Genomic DNA, 18,502 nt, shown 5'->3' with positions numbered 1-18,502 from the left:
GCAGCGCACTTACTTTCTCGGTAAATATGAACGCAGTAAAAAAACATAAAAATTTGAGAACTTTAAGAAGAACAAAAAAAAGAAGTAAAAAGAGATTTTTAAGTATTAAATGTAAATTGTTTCCCATAAAACAATTTTGTAGAAACTTTTCCAATTTTTCATTTCGTATAATACACTTGCTGCTTAATCTTCATAAATATTTTCCCTTTTTTCTCTTGTTTGTATGAGACTTGCTTTTAACTTTGACAGTACACAACTTCACATATTTTTATATAAAAAAAAACAAAAAGAGTGAATAATAAAAAATAAAAACAACAGTTACTTGTTTTCATTTTTTCCTTGTTTTAATAGCGAAAATGACGAGGACGAGAGATCAATGTATGCGACGCCCCGTTTTTTTGTTGTTCTCAAAAAAAAAAAAAAATCTCACGCGACAAAAATAAATTACTCCTCAAAAATAGGTACCCAAGTCTTTTGTAATTTTTTAAAAGGAAAGTGTTTGAGTCAACTTGACAAAAGAAAATACAAATGTGTTCTGTAAAAAAAAATAAATATTAAGAGCAGTAAGTAATGTATATATTGCTCAAAAATGAACAAACTTTTTTATTCATTATTTTAATTTACAAAAAAAAAATCATAATTTTTATATTTTTATTATGTTCATAAAAATTTAAATCGAGTAAGTGTGCAGTCGATTTAACTTTCATCACATGTTATATAACAAAAAAATATAAATTACCTTCTGAACCAAATTGAATATTGAAGCCAGGGTAAGTTGCGATATAAAAAATCAGATTTATGATTAAAATCACTTTTCAGATTTTATTTTATTATTATTATTATATTTTATTTATAATTTATTAATATTAATTTTTTTCAGTTTTCTTTTTGCTATAATGCAATGTACAATTTTTTGTATTTTTTTTCTTTGTTAATATTTAGTTTATCATCTTTTATTGTTTTTTTTTCATACTTTTTTCATCTTTTTCTTCATTTCATTACAATTTTATAATATTTATATTATTTTATTGTTTTATCTAAGACAAATAATTTTTTTTTGTATTTTAAATTGTTTTTTTTTGTTTATTATTTTATTATATTTATTTTTGAAATTTTACAACACCTTTTTTGTTTTTTTTATATTTTTCTGTGAGTTTTTTTTCATCTTCTACTATTTTCAGTTAATATATAGTTATTAAATACTTTAATACTATTAATTTTACTTAATAATAGTATCAGGTTTTTTTGTTGTTTTTTTTTTGTTTTAAAGACGGGGGATGATTTTTCTTTATTCATATAAGATACTAAACATTACATTTTTCTTGTTTCTCTTTTTTGTATTTTTTTTTAATAATAATCTTTTTTTATATAAAGTTAAATTTAATAGAAAATTTATACACATTTTTGTTTTTTTTTTGTCTGATTGTTGTGTCTTAAGGATGCTATAAATTTGTCGGTTTTCAGGAAAGACAATACATATAGTTGTTCTTATCTGTGTTTCTATTATCGAGATGTCTGAATGTAATATATATATATATATATTTCAAATATTTATATATGTTTTTTTTTTTAAATTCAACACTGTTACCCCAGAAAGAATCGTTGTTTGTTATTGGTGATGAACAAAAGAGAAATTTTTTTTTCGAGTCTGGGATAAGGGAATAAGAGGTGTTTCATTTATGTAAAATTAATGAAGAGCATTATTTTGTCATTTTTCTTGTTTATTATTATCATATATATAATTATTATCATTATATTATATTTTTAAGCAAAATAAAGTATATACAAGAAGTTATATATTTTTAAGAAAAAAAAAAGAAAAATTTATTTCTACATATTATTTTCTTCGCGATTTTTTTTAGTACGTTGGCTGATTTGCTTGTTAACAGAGTTTTTGTTTGATTTTTAAATCTAATACTTTAAAAAATAAATTTTAAATAATAATAAGAATATATATAATATATATATTAAAGAAGAAATTCAAATCTACGTTTGATTATTAGCTGTTTGAATACGAGGAAAGAAAATTTAGGAGAGTTGCTGTTCATGTGTGTGCTTTTAAAGAGGATCGGACAGTTATATTTATTTATTCATACTTTTTTTTGTTTAATAAACGTTCATTTATAATTTTTTTTTTAAATATTTATTTATTTTTTTTTATTAAAATTTGTTGTTATATTTTTTTTTACTGTAATGCACTACTACACATTAAATTTTCTTTTTAATTATTTCTAGACGAAGAACAAACATTTTTATTTTTTTTTACCTTTTAAGTTTTTAATTTGTATGTTTGATTATATTTTGTTCTCAGAACTAGAAGTTTTTTTTATGTAGAAAATGATACGTAATGAAAAGGAAAAATTGTCTAATGTCCATGGCAGACCAGGAAAAAAGTTGAAATAACTCAATCAACTTTTATGCTTGTCTGTGGATAGACCGCATAAGGGGAGTAAATTAAATATTTAATTAAAACCTTTTATATTTCATTTCCTCGAAGAATTTTTTTTCATCATATTTATTTCTTTTGTATACACATACAATCTCTACGGACAAGTATATAAGAATTGTTATATAAATATATATATATATTTATTTATTTTATATATTTGTTGATTTTTTTCGACGTTCAGGTGTACAAAAGAAGTGAAATTCGTGCGATTTTAATATTCATATTTTTTTTTTGTATTATTAAGAATGTAAGAAATTGCTCATATTTTTACTTGTGGTTTAATTTTCTGATATTTCTTTTCGTTTTATATTCTTTTTTCTTTATATTGACCTTTTTTTTACACACATCTCATTTTGGTAAACAGATTTTAATCGACAACTCTTTAATAATACAGATTTTGAACAAACTTTTTTTTTAGATCACTTCTACACATTAATTGTCCAATATAATAATAAATCATTAATTTTTTTCGTTATTCTGAAGTTTTTTTTTAATTTTATAATTTATAAGAAAATATATACATACGATTTGTTGTTGAGATTTATAAAGAAATAATTATAAAGCTTATAATTTGGATTCCCAGTGAAGAAAAAAAAAATAACCAGAAAAGTTACAGCAAAAAAAAAAAAAAGAAAATTATACAAAAAATAAATTCATTACTAAAATACAATGATGACTAGAGAATTTAACATTTTCTATATTTTATTTATTATATTCATTAAATATATATTTTTTAGTAATGATCGGTGGATAATTTTACCTTTTATATGTGATAAATGTAAATTTTCATAAAACAGTAAAAAATAACGATGAAGTAAAAGTGATCAAAAACATAAAATTGGCACGTCACTAATTATTCTCTGTTGCTTTTGGTGAGTTTCCCAATTACTTAGTTCTCAATGGAATTTTCCAAAAAAAAAAAAAAAAAACTCGCCCAAAGTGTCTCAAATATGACAATATAATTATCAGTTCTGTTGCACAAACAAAGGCTCACATTATCAAACAAATTATTTTGATTAGAGCAAATTGTACAAAAAAATGATAATAAAATTGTCGCATGTTTGAAAGTAAAGTTACAAACGAATATCATCTGTTTCACTTGTCAAACTGTCAAAGTACTTACAAACAGGAATAGTTTACATATCTAATGAAAGTCACGCAAATATGTATATTCTCGAAAGTTAATGAGTTTGAGAAGCGTGCCATATGGTTTTGATCAAAAAAATATTATTTTTATATTAGAGAGATAATTGAAGAATAAAAAAGTTTTCCGTACGTTCTCTATTTTTTCTTCTCTCTCATTGAGAATCCAAATAATAATTTTAAAAACTTTCAAATAATGAAGGTGTAGAAAAAAAAAGTTTTTAAATAAATAAATAGGATCTCGAGGCAGTATCTACAGTGCAGGACTTTTTCATGATTTTTTTTTGTTTTTGTTTTCCTCTGTCTACTTTTTTTTTCTTTTACATACTTACACAATTATTACAATTTTACACTCAAATATCATACAATATATTATAATATAATAATAATTTTGATGATGACGGTTTCCTTTTCGTTTTCTCCTTTTTTTTAAAATATATCCCCGAAACAAAAGAAACCTTTACTCTTCATTAATTTCATTTTTTTTTCATATAAATATTTGTGTTGCTGATAATTTTTTTAATTATTTTTTTTTGTTGGTGGTTCCATTTTTTTTTAATATATTGTTTAATTTTTGTGTTGGATAATATTTTATTTTGTGAATATTTTTTTTTGTTTTGTAATTTATTTTTTTTCCTTTTTGTTGCTACCCAATCGGTAAATAAGATGTAAGTGTTGTAACTTTTGTTTCCACATGTAACCTAAGTGAAAGAAAAAAGTAAAATTTTAATATAATTATTTTTTTATTTGAATTTAAGGTATTCCAAAAATCTTTTTTTTTTTTAATTTAAACAAAAAATTTTGTATTTTTTTTATTTTAAACAATTTTCATTAAAAAAACTTTAAAAATTTATTATTTTTTTAATTAAATTAAAACAAGAAAAAATTTAAGTACTAAAAAAATAATAAGTTAAAAATAAATTTAATTTAAATAAATATTTTTTTTTGTAAAACCACAAAAAAATTAATTTAAATTTGATAAATTTTTTTTGACCTATAATAAAATATATAAAATAAAATAAAATAAAATAATAAAAATGTTTTTTTTGCTCAAATTATTTAAAAGTTTTATTTTTTAAAGTGAATTGAATTAAAAAGAAAATTGCAAAAAATAATCAAAATCCAGTCATTTAATAAAAAAATATTTCAATATTCAATAATCCTCATTATAATTTTTTAAATAATTATTTTTGGAACACCCTTAAAAAATTAAAAAAAAAAAATTGTGATTCAACTTACCTAATAAAATTCAGTTTCCGAAAGTGTCAGACGAGAAGTGGACATTGCGACACCGCTATCTGATGAACTTGCCGATCTAATTGATTGCACTGATGAGAAATCGTCATCAGATTGATTGCTAGCATAGCCTACCACATCAACTTCATCTGAAAATGAAAATAAACATGAAAATAAATAAAAATAAACGAATTGAAGGAAAATTGTTACGAAAAAAAAAATATATTTATTTAACCAAACTTTATTTTTAAATTATGAAGCGAAATTAAACAGTAATCAAAATCTCATCTAACGGCTGCCTGTCTGTCGTTTGCAGCACAATTTTTTATTTCGTACGTCATAGACTTATTGCACATTCGTTGCAACTTGCAATGTAACTGATTTGCAAATGTCTGAGTAATAAAATAACGGAGAAAAAGAAAAAAATAACATGGAAATGTGATATTTTATGTGTGTGTGTCGTACGTGAGGGGTTTAAGTTTAGATAGATATGTAAGCACAAAATGGGGAGAAAAATAGTTTAAATTTGAATTTAGCATGAGAAAAAAAGTTCTTCACAGAGGGCAATTGAGGATTAAAATTATTTCCTCATGCATGATGATGATCTCTTTTTAATTAAAAATTATAATTTTAAACTAATTTTTTTCTGTATCTTAAATTTTTATTATTTGCAAAAGTTTAAAACTATTTAAAAAGTCGGGATGCATAACAAGCATAAACAAAATTCAATTTATTTTAGAATTTACAGAATCCTCAATAAATTTCGCATCGTTTGTGCACGATTGAACGGAGTGATGTTCGTTCGTGGGGGAGGTTGTGGAACGAAAAAAAAATACAGCGAATAAAATTTTTGCTGAAAAGTATGCGAAACATTATTGCCTGGATAGATGCATCGATGCTGGTTCAATTCAATGCTGTGCGGTTTGACTTTTTTTTTGTTCTATTTATGACGTTACACGAGAACAAGGGAGGCTTTTGTACATTTTTTTTCAAATATTTTTTTTCCTATCAATTCAACAGCAGCATAAAAAAGTATGAAAGAAAAATTAATAGGAGTAACCATACAACAGAAATTAAGGTTTTGGTTTTAAGAGTATTTTCATGTATTTTATTTACTTTTCATGTGAAAAAAATTGTCTGACAAATGTATTTATTGATTGGATTTTTTATTTTGTATGCTCTCTATTTATTTATTACAACAAAAGCGTATAGTAATAATAAAACGTACGTAAAAAAAATGTGGAGAGATTCCAGTTGACTTAAAATTTATTTTTAAAATTGAATTAAAAAAATATTTTTCGTCGATGCGTCAAGTGCCCCATAGTGGAATGAGGAAAACAGATATTATTATGTGTGCGAGAAAAAAATGTGCGTTTTTTCACTCTGAACAAACATGACAGCTATTGATGATGTTACCAACATCACATTATATTCACTCGACTCACTCTATGACATGGCCACACAGCAAAGTTCATTAATTAAATTTAATTGAAATTTGTAAAAAAAAAATATCGACGGAAAATATTTGGAGAGTGAATGATGATGATGATCGAAAGTGCATCGAATACAGACGAGAATTTATTGCACCTTTGATTGGGATGTTTTACAGGCAAAAAACGAGATTATCGTGAACTTTGTTTCATCTGGTAATTAATTTTTCTGGTTCAAAAAGAAAAATCAATCAGAATCTATGCAATCAAAGCAGTTTTCGAAAATAAATTTATTGGAATGTCATTAGGTATGCAATGAATTTTACAAGGCTATATTTGAGAAGTTTTCTTAATTTTTCACGAATTTTTTCTACATATTTTATTGATATTTCTGTTCATAAACCTTCTCTTAACTTAACTTGACTCCTTACAAAAAATTCTAAATAAATTCGTGAAACAGAATTTGAGTTATTTCGTTACAAAATTTAAAACTGTAATTTCAATTTAAATTTTGAAATGCAATCACTCAAAATTTACTTCACGAATATTTTTGGGGTTTTTTGTAGTTTGTCAAATTTAGCTCAAAGAAGGTTTTAGAACAGAAAATTAGGAGGATTAATGGGAAAATTCGTGAAAAAATTAGAAAATTTCACAAATATGGCGTGTAAAATTGATTGCATACCTCATTACATACTATTCAATTTATTTTCAAAAATTTATTGCATACTTTTTTGAAAGATTCTTTAAGCCTAGAAATCACGTCGTTTTTGCATAATTTCACTTTCAGGGAGTAAAATAAATAAAAGTAAGAATTTTTTATTTAATTTAATTTAATTTAATTTTTTTCTAAGGTTTTTTGAAATTTGTGAAAATTTTCTGTATTTTTTTGGATCTCAATGTTTTCCAGGGACGAGATTCATACTTTAATAAATGACGGGTGAAACGAAGTTCACGGGTGACACTAGCATAGACATATTTAAAAAAAAAACGAAAAAATGACGATGATACTTACCAGATTCACTGATAGACGATGGTGAACCCGTTGAAACCGATGAATTTGTACTGGATATAGTGGATGTTGAACATTCTGATACAGATCTGCGTTTGTACATTGATGTTAAATAACTATTACTTAATTGTTCTAGACGGCGTCTCAGATTTTTGTGTTTTCTGGATAATTGATCACGTTGTGCTATACATTTTCTGTCCCGTTCTTCCAGATTCTGCAAATACACACACGGGAGAGGAAATCGAAGAGATTAATGATTTATTCTTTGATAAATGAATGAATTTCCATCATAAAAGCAAAAAGAAAGAAAAAAATGGAAAAGAAAAATCGAAATGAAAGAAGGAATTGTTGCTTTGTAAGACGCAAAAAGAAAACTTTTGTCATTTCCCGTTATATTTTTTTGTTTCGATATCTTTTTTCCACTTCACTGAAGGACATGAGTAAAATTGATTATTTTTTCCCTCTTAATTCCTTTTATTATTTTTATTCGAACAATCAGACCTTCGTCTTCGCAAAGAAGAAATTTCAAATAAACACCAACTTTTGTCATTATCACATGCAAATTCTGTGTATATTATATTTTTTTTTGTGTTGCTGCTCGCAAAGATACAGCAGAGAAACTTTGCATAGTTTTGAGCATTTATTTTTATATGTCAGTCAGATAGTTTTATTTCATTTCATTTTCGTTATTTTCATATATATTTGATTACGTTTTTTTTCGTTATTGAAGTAGTTGGAAAAGTTACACTCACAAAAAAAGTTTTTAATTAACACGATGAATAAAATTGAGCAAAAATATATATATATTTATATTGGAACGAGAGGAGGAAGACAATGAAGATAATTTTGCTGTGAGTGTGTGTTGCTTTGTCAAATACGGAGAAGACAAAAGTAATTCTCGACAAAATGAAATGAAATGAAAAAGATACAATTTTAGTTTGTCTCTCTCATCACTAAAATAAATTTTATTAGTAAAGTGTTTAAAATGTTTACTAAAATTAAGTTTTGTTTGAATTTTAAATGGAATTTTGACAAAAGTGCTTTCTTTTAGTCTTTTTTTATTCACTAAATAAAAAAAAATAAGGCTGTTCCAAAATTATTTAATTTTTTTTTGTGTTTCTTCTTCCAATTAAAATGTCAAAAAAAATAGGGCAAAATCATTTAGTGAAAAATTACGAAAAAATTGTCAACTTTCTTTTTTTTTTAATTTTGATTAAATTGAAAGAAATTAAAATTTTAATTTTTTTTTTATTATTTTTAATTTTTTAAAATAATTTTTGTATTTTTCTAAAAAAAAATATATCACATAATTATTTCACTTTTTTTCATATAAACAATTTTTTACTGATTATTATTTTTTTTTGTAGTTTTTTTAAAATTTTTAATTTTAATTATTAATTAATTTTAAAATTTTCAAGATCAGAATTAAAAATAAATCATAAAAATAAATGCCAAAAATTTTAAAAATTAAAATCATTGATTTTTGTAAAATCTATTTTTACACTATCTAAAATATTTTCTTCAATCAATAAAAAACAAAAAAAAAATTAAAACTATGAAAACGGTAAATTTTAATATAATTTTTTTTTGCTTGATTTTTTTTCGACTTATCTAATAGAACAAAGAAAAAATTGGGAGCTGCTTAAAAAAAATTAACAAAACTTACCTTGATAAATCGCTTTGCTTTCGTTAAAAGCCCTAACGTGGTATGCCTCGACGTATCACTGCCGAGTGGGACCATGTCTTTTAGTCTTTCTAAGCATATCCTCAGATGGGCGCGTCTGCAAAGAAAAGAAAAAAACAAAAAAAGATCCATTAATTTTTTTGTCACAATCCGATTTAAGCATTACATCATAATAATTTTTGCAAATCAAAATTCCCTTCTTCTTAAAAATTATTATGCGATCATTAATATTTTATTACTTTGCTTTTTCTCTCACTCTCGAGAGAAAAAAGAATAAGAGGGAACATCTCGTCATTTGTATTAACAAAAAAGCTTTTTATTATTATTATTTTTATGGCAAAAACACGCAAAATAAGTGAGTGTCTCATGTTTTCCAAAAAAAAAAAAAGAAAAATAAAAGGAAATACTAGAATAAAAACCTGTCGCAAGGAACAACAAAAAAAAAAAACATCACATAAGGATATACATGAAAATAATTCAAATGTAATGGTGAATAAATATCACATTATTTGCGACTTAATAAGGATTTAGTTTCTCTCGCAACACGAGGATGTGTTCGCGATTGTGTGCGGCATGTGAAGCATAAACGAAAATAATAGGCAATATATTCGATGGCAGCGAAGCCGAGTGCCTTTGTCATCATTCCTTATGATGATGATGATGATGTTAAGAGAAAGGTATATATGTTGTTATGATTACGCCGTCATTGTCGACGTTGTCAGCGTTATTATTATGTTTATTATAACAGTGTAACATAAGACACGAAAGTCATTTTGTTCTATTTATTTTACATTTATAACATTCGCCTGCAGCACCGCACACGACAATCGCAGACAGACAGTGAGTGAGCTGCTTGCGAGTTTAATATTTCCTAAAAAAAATCTTACGCTGTGAAAAATTTTTTTCTCGCTAAATAGAATTTCTGCTAGACATCAAAAAAAATTTCAAAAATTTAAAAAATGTTTCATTGGATTTAATTTCGATTTTTTAGGCAACAAAGTAATTTTTAAATTAAATAAAATTTAAAAAAAAATCTAGATTTTTTAGATAAAAACAAAATTAAGACTTTGCATGAAATTATCAAAAATTTGCGAAAAATCGTCGAAAAACTATTTTTGACGAATAATTTTAGTTTTTTTTTTTGAAACATTTTTTATTAAAAAAAAATTAAATTTAAAAAAAAAAAATAAAGTAAAACTTTAAAAATAAATATTTTAATAGAAAATAAGTTTTTTTGTATTTTGTCCAAATATTTTATTTAAACGGCTTTAACGATTACAAAAATAAAATTTTCGAATAAATTCGAATAAAGCGACAGATTTAACAATTTTATTAAAATACAAATTTTTAAATATTTTTCGAAAAATTTTCAATTTTGTAAAGTTTTTATATTTTAATATAAAAGTATCAAACAAAATTTAAAATAAAAATAAAATAATTTTAATAAAACTTTAAAAAAAATAATCAACTGTGTATTATTTTGCATTTTAGAAGAAAATATTCAAGAAATTAATTTTTTATTAAAATTAAAAAATTTGAAATTTTTACTATAAAAATACTGAAATTGAATAAAATAAATTTAGAAATTTTTAATTTAATTTAAATTTAGTAATTTTTTTAAATTAAATTAAAATTAAGTATTTCAGATATTTTGGCTTGCGAAACACGAATTTTTCATAAAAAAGTATAAACGCAAAAATTTGTCAGTTGCAAAGAAATTGACTGTCGTATTCTTGTATTCTTCTTTTTTTTTCTTCTTCTACATCAACAACGACCGGCAATATGATGACGAGCCTGTCGTCACCATTTTATGCAAATCTGCTAAAGTCACCGCTCTTGTCAGAAAATCTCAACAACTTCGAAAAAAAAAATAATAATGAGATTCGTTGTCTTACACTTGATGCTACTTGATTTCGAAAGATAAATAAAGTTGCTTTTCGTTATATATTACATTATTATTTGTGTTCTAATACTATATACGTTTGCATGCGAAAGATATGTAGACAGGCTTAAAATAACTTTTTAAAGGCAGAAACAGATGAGACACCGTTATCATTTATATTATCTCTTGTACTCTGGTGTGTGCTGGTGAATTTGTCTTGGAAGGACGTAATTTGTATGGAAACTTTCGCAAAGAATGACACGATGTATAAAATAAAATCAAAATGTAAATTATCTATTTAATCTCTTGTGATCTTAACTTTTAAATAAACGTCACTCTTGAAATAAAATTATAAATTCAAGAACCTCTTGTAGGTTCTCGAAAAATTTTGCTATAATTCAATAATTAATAATATTTTATAATAATTATATTTGTGTAGACAAAATAAAAACAATTCAATACTATATTTAAAAATACAAAACTTTCTCCATTTCGAATCGCAAAAATATGAATAATTGTATAAAAATTCAAATTCCAAACAAATAATTTGTTATCTATAACATAAAACAATGGAAAAAACAAAACTTTTTTAATATAACAGCTGAATAAAGTCTGGAATAATATTTTTTTTGCCATGTTTTATAGGTAGGTACAACTATATATAAATAAAAATATTATTTTAATGCATACACTCAGACATTTACCGTTGGAGCAACACAATATGTATTTAACAAAACACAAAATCAATAATAATAAATACAATGTCAATATTTGTTATCAAACCTGAATACAATCGACATTTTTTTCCGATGTTTTTTTTTGTGATTGTTATAAATTTTTTTTTCTCGATTTATTATTAAATATAAATTTACAATAAAAAAAATGTTTGATGCATTTTAATTCTAATTTTATATTAAAAGAGACTATTTTTGTCATTATTAATTATTATTAGTATTAAATTGGTAATTAATATTATTTAAATTAATAAAAATAAATATATTTTTTAACAATTTATTTTTTAATTATTTTTTTTTTATTAAATTTTAACTAAATTTTAAATTAAATTTTATTAAATTTTAATTTTTTTTATAAATTATATAATTTCATAATGAATAATAAATTTAATACTAGTTAATCAAAATAATTATTTTTAATTAAATTAATTTTTATATTTATTTAAATTTAAATTTAATTTTAAAAAAAATATTTAATTTATTTTTTTAAAATTATTTATATAAATTTAATTTTAAAGTATTAATTTAATTTTTTTACATAATTAGGTATCATTAAGCTGAGATTAAAAATATTTTAAATTTATATTTTTAATAAATATTTAAACTAAATATTTAATTTTTTTAAAAAATTATTATTTTAAAATAAATAAAAAAAATAGCACGTCAGAAATGACGTCATCACATAACATCAACAACGACAAGTGTGTCACTATCTATATAAATAAATAATAAAATATAAGTTATATGCGAAACAACTGCCTAAACACAGATGATTTTATGCAGATTTTGAAAATTAAAATGAGAATTCTTATGTGTGTGTGTGACACGTTTAAATACGATCGACATGCATGATATTTGCCACTGTCAAGGACAAACTAATCATTTTTTTGTTTTGTTTTTTTTCTCATTTTTAATTTTTTTGATGTTTTCGTTGCGTTGTATCATTTATTTATTTATTATTATTACTTTGTGTTAAGTTTTGTGTGAATAATGATTTAATTTTTATAGCATTCTTTTTTTTTGTACCAAATTCAAGAATGGATGATGATGGCATAAGATATATTTATATGCATTTATTTTATTTTAAATGTTATTACAGCTCTCTCGTTGTTCGGGGGATTAAAAATACTTGATAATTAATTACTGTGTGACACTTTTTTAGACAATTTAAGATCATCATGCAAGTGTTGTTTATTTTATTTTTAGTTTATGGGATTAGACAACGACAAAAAAAAAGATTTGAGGGAATGTGAAAAAAGGGGTTGAAGGGAACCGTTAATCCACTTCACTTCATAAATCACGTTAATTAGTCATTTGTATCCCATTTTAAGTTATATAATTTGTTATTTAAATGTTCCTCAAAAGAATTAAAATTAAAAATTAATCTTTTTGTGCGATTATTGCGTTCGCATCGCATGACATACATATGACTCAGTTATGTCTTTGATTTTAAATTCACAATTTTTCGATGACGACGACGACTAGTTTTCCTTGAAAGTTTTTTTTTTGTTAACAAGTGCCACAATCAATCCACAAAACACAAATCAAACATGGCACGCTCGTGTGCAGGCAGCAACAAAATCGGAAAAAAATATTGTTTTCGAGTTGAAATGAACAATGTTGAACGAAACTTGTTGAATCGTAAGAGGTAAGTTGAAGTTGTAAACATGGTTTGACCAGTTTTTTTGTGCAGTGCAGAAGGGTTAGAGGTGAGTATCTTTCATATGATTTTTTTTGCTGTTTGATGGATAAACTATTGCGAATCTCTTCCTGGTAATTACAGATTTTTTGCCAGGCAAAATAAGTAGAATTTTATTTTTTTTGAACATTATTTTAAAAAAATTCGTTTTAATTAAAATTATATTAATTATTTATTTAAAAAATTTTAAAATTAAATTAATTAATTAATTTTATTTAATTAATTTTTTAAAATTTCAAAAAAATTAATTTATTGTCAATTTTAAGGACAATATTTAAAAAAAATATAGAAAAAAAATTGAATAATATGGAAAATTTTTTCCTTAAAATTATATAAAAATATAAAATGAAATTTAATTAAGTTATTTATTATTTACTTAAAAAATCACGAAAATTTTTTGATCTAAAAAAAATTAAAACTTTTTTATTTAAAAAAATGTTTTAAAAATATTAAAATCAGTCTCGTGTATTTTTTAACGTTTATTTTTGGAAATTTTTAAATGAATAATATTTGAAAAATTTTTTTCTAAAAAATTTATAAAAAAAATCTGCAAATTTAAAAAAAGCAAAGATTTTTTTTATCGGATATCTCTAGCCAACTAAACTTTTTTGCCTTCATTGATTTAAAAAAAACTTTCTTTCTTTTAAAATATATTTTTTTAAGGAAAACAAAAAATATCAATTTTTGCCAGAAATAACGTGTGATTGGCCTTGCATGTACACAAGACATAAACAACTGGAATAAAAAATAATAAATGAAAAAAAAACTACATGAAGAAGAACATGACGAACGTCTATTGCTTGGATGCACTCTGTTTAATTTCCAGTCAGTTTCGACTTTGTAATATGCAAAATAGTGCGTTCCCGTTTCTGCATGTTTATTCGTAAAATAAATGTCTTTGACACCAGATTACTTTTTAGGGTTGGGCATATTCACTGATTTTTAAACAGCACAGCGGCAAGTAACAGTAACTTATTGCAGTAATATTTTTCCAACTTGTTGTTGTTGTTGTGTGTTTTTGAGTGAAGTGATGTTCTATGAAGCAAAATTACAACAAAATATATATTTTATTTTACAACATTCAATAAACTTTTCGCAAAGTAACTCAGGCATTAAATGTCTTGTATGTGAATAACATTGCTTTTGATCATTTTAGTTGTCTTGTTAGTGTAAGACAAGCATAAAACTGCAACATTGTCTCTATCAGTCGAGCAGCATTGCAAAATAATATTTCAATTAAGCTTAATTCGGTGGAAGAATTTCTTTTACTGCACGTTAAAACTTTCATGTATACGGCCCTTTTGTTCAATCGACTCATCGTTGAGCGATTCTCAAGTAAATTATTTTCTGTAACGTAGATTTTATATTTATTGAATTGGAATAGTTTTATCATCGTCTCAGCATACAGCACGATACTTTGTCAAGAGAGTGAGAGACGAATTAAATGAGAAAAGAAGATGCTGATGCGGCTGCAAGGTAAACGAAATTAAAAAGTGGTCTTTGAAACAAACGGCTTAACTGCATTTTTATAATTTTCGAGATTTCCCGAATTCTTACTTTCCACGTTGCTCACGAGATTCTTGAAATTTTTCAAGTTTTTTCGATTTTCCACAAATTTTTTGAGTTTTCCTTAAAGTTTTTCATGAATTTTCCAACGTATAATTTTTTTAAAATATTAAGTTCGCCTTTTGTCACATTTGACATTTGAAAAAATTCGTCAACCTGCTAATTTAAGTAGACAACAAAATCGGACAAGGCGTTACGGACAGACGGACAGACATATATCACAAAAGGCAAAATACCGCATTTTTTCAAAATAAATTTGAAATGCGGCAAAAAATCACTCAGAAATATTAAAAAAATTTCAAAGAACGCAGCATATGCGGAAGAACGAAAGTTAGTTGGCTCTTTTGAAAAAGCAAAAAACTTAAACTAAATAAAAAATTGAAAATTATTAAACGCGTCACGACATTAATTTAAATACTTTCCCAAGCACACAGGCAGGAAAAGTACTTAAATGACAAGAACCTTGCAGGTAAATATTATATTTCCTTTGTCGTTCGTCTCTGTGTGCACGAGCTGAGCTAGACGAAGTTTAGAGAGTTATGAAAAAAATTAAATTCTTGATCATTTTACGTCTTTGCGAGATGCAAAAAAAAAAGAGTCAGAAAAAAACTCATAGCAAAAATATAAACATTTCGTTGTGAGTTTATGTAAAAGTTAAGGCAAGTATGACAGACTTTTCCCTTTTTTCTTGCAACATTTTCCGCGCACATAGACACATTGTAGCCGAGGAACGAAACTTGCTTCTAATTTTTATTGTATATGCGATGGAGTGAGCAAATATTGCAATGATGCAAGAAAATAACGACTTTGAGTGCCACACTTTAAAATTATGACTGAAGCCATGGCAAGGCAGGTAGGCAAACGGAAAATTGTTTCCTGGCGAAAAAAAATATAGAAGATTAAGTCTATAAGAGTAAGTCCTTGATGGGAACGAAGGCATGGGAGAAACGTATGTTTAATTTCGAGAAAACCAAATTATTTATGCGAGTAAACGATGGAGAAGAAAAAGTTTTGCAAGCAGCTACTTTTAACTTTCTTGCCTTTTAACGAGGATATTTGTTAATAGTTACAACGAGGTAATACAAGTTTAATTTTAATGGAAGAAGAACGGTCGACGCCTGGCATCCACAAAATGAATTTTTAAAATTGTAATTAATTTTTTTGTTTGTTTGTTTGTGTTCCAGGTTTTTTTTTGCTCTCCAGAGAAGCAAAGTAAAAAAAGTCTGAAAAAATGCTCGGGATAAAAGGGGTTAGGCAAGTGCAATTTTGAAAAAATCTTTCACATTTACTTAATTTTTAAAAAAATTACAAAAATTTACAATTAAATTTTTTTCATTTCTGATCAAAATAGATTTTTCACGTTAAAATTTTAAAGAAAATCGATTAAAAAAATATCTTAAGACATAAGAAACTTAAGATTTGAAATAAAATTTTATAGTTTTTAACATTGTTTATGAGCAAATTCTGTAAAGATTTTTTTTTTCTTAAATTGTTAAAGATAAATATAAAACATATTTATAAATTTTTTGGGAATTTTGTTTAATTGAAAAATGTGATTTTTTTTCTTTAATTTTTTTGGCAATTTTATTAAATTTTTTGTGAGTGAAAAAAAAATTTTCTATTAAATTAAAAAAAAAAATCTTTTAAGAATTTAATTTTTTCAACAATAATTGAAAATATATAATTTTTTTTTAATTTTTCAGTAATTTTATTGATTTTTTTTCCATATTAAATTTTTAGTTAGTGAAAAAAACTTTTTCTATTAAATTAGGTAAATTTTTTTATAAAAATTTTCCTTTTAGAATTTAATTTTTTCAAAAATTAGAAAAAAAATATTGAAGAAAATAAATAAAAAATAATTAAAATAAACGAAAATATTTAAATATAAAAATAATTTAAAATTTTTAATTTAATTTAATATTTTTACAAATTTAATTATGAAATATTGTAAAAAAATATTTTTTACTTAATTTTTTTTCCATCAAAAATATTGTGAAACAATTTTTGCAATTTAACTTGCCTCAAACAAAAAATTGCATGGTGCAGCTATTTCTTAGAAAATTATCACTCTAACCCAATTCTTAAAGAAGAAATGCCACTCATGGGATTTATTAAACGGTTTCTAACCCTCCTTTTTAAGAACATTTAAAAGCAAACACACACACAAAGCACTTTCACGAAAAGAAATTCAAGATAAAATTTTTAGTGCGGCCATAAATTAATTATAAAGGTAGAGTGGATGAAACGTTCGCTTGCCTCTTTTGTGTCTACTCGCAAACGACCATATGTCTGGCTCATTGTAAAAACAATTAAATGTTAATTAGAAATATTTATTGCACCATTTTTTCTGTCTTGAAGTTCTACGTAAGTCTGGTTGGTGCACCTTTTCTGCTCGTCTCTGTTCGCCATAAAAGCGGAATGTGAAAAGCATCCAACTTTAGGTAATTTAATTTTGTGGTTTTCTAAAATATTATAATTAGTGTGTTGTGCAGATAAGAACGCCTTCTTATTATTGATGTTTTGCTTTAGAATTGCGTGTATTTATTATTATGACAATTATTCGATCGTTCTCTCTTGAGAAATTTGACCGCAGATTCTCGTGTGGTTGACGTGGTACGGCAACGTTTTGCGGTTAGCGTGGTCATTGTGACAAGAATCTATTGAATTTCAGTCGTTTCATGGGTTCTTGCGCGCGCGGAAACAAAATTCAGTTACAAATAGAGATTACATTCTCTCGGGAATTTCGCTTGGGATGGAAAATTCACACTTTGGGCTCTGTGGTAATTTATTCACTATGATAAGATTAATTTTAAATTAAGAAATTTTTTTTTTAATTTATATTAATTTATGGTGGAAAAAGTCGGATATTTTATAGACAAACATGAGATAAAAAATTATTTAGGATGAAAATTAAAAAAAAAATTGAATTTGCCAATTATTTTTTCAAAAAAAAAAAAAAAAAAAAAAATATCTATTTTAGGTTAAAAAATTGGTGATATTAATTAGTGTTAAATTTATTTATTTATTTCTGCTTTTAAAAATATTTTTAATTTTATGAATTAAATCTCATAAAAGCGAATTTTTTAAATTTACAACTCCTTGTTTTTGAAATTTCAAGATTAATTTATTTTTTTCTTATTTTTTTAAAGTTAAGTAAAATTAAATTTTTAATTTAAAATAAATTATTTGATAAAAAATAAATTAAAAAAAATTACATTTTAAACAAACGAAATACCGTTTCAAGCGAAAATTAAACAAAATTTAATAAAAATTTGGTTAAAAAAAATTAGCTGAAACGATTCCTTCCTCAAAATCAAGTACCCGTTAAATCACAAAACTGAGATGCTAGAATCTCTTTAGTTACAAAATGAATATTTAATTTAAAAAAAAAATACCGACCGGTGATATTCATTATGTAAAGCTATGTAAAAAACCATGTGCGAGTTAAACAATCAAAATAATAATTTTATTTGTTAGAAGCTTATCTCCACACATACGCACATGTGTTTAATGTACCACAGAGATATTCATGCAACTGTTTTGGAATTTTTTTCGTACAAAAAGCCGCGTTCCCACCGAGAGTTTAACGCTCGAAATTTCATATTCCATAGCACCGTAATCCATACTTTACCATATATTTCCAGGCCATTGCTCCGTCATACCGAGTCGC

The 18,502-nt window shown here is 24.3% G+C and overlaps 1 protein-coding gene across 1 annotated transcript in view; it reads right to left on the bottom strand.

The window, feature by feature from the left end:
- Positions 1-4,080: 4,080 nt before the first annotated feature.
- The window catches only part of LOC134833985 (max dimerization protein 1-like), a 56,330-nt gene continuing 41,908 nt past the window's right edge, over positions 4,081-18,502 (bottom strand). The window contains exons 4-7 of the mRNA XM_063848495.1: positions 8,934-9,048; positions 7,271-7,481; positions 4,832-4,977; positions 4,081-4,293 (exon numbers count right to left, since the gene is read on the bottom strand). Of these exons, the coding sequence (XP_063704565.1) occupies positions 4,832-4,977; positions 7,271-7,481; positions 8,934-9,048 (472 nt within the window). The 3' untranslated portion in view covers positions 4,081-4,293. The remainder of the gene's footprint in view (positions 4,294-4,831; positions 4,978-7,270; positions 7,482-8,933; positions 9,049-18,502) is intronic.

Source organism: Culicoides brevitarsis, chromosome 3, assembly GCF_036172545.1.
Source record: "Culicoides brevitarsis isolate CSIRO-B50_1 chromosome 3, AGI_CSIRO_Cbre_v1, whole genome shotgun sequence".
NCBI lineage: Eukaryota > Metazoa > Arthropoda > Insecta > Diptera > Ceratopogonidae > Culicoides > Culicoides brevitarsis.
This window is presented reverse-complemented; position numbering and strand designations above follow the sequence as displayed.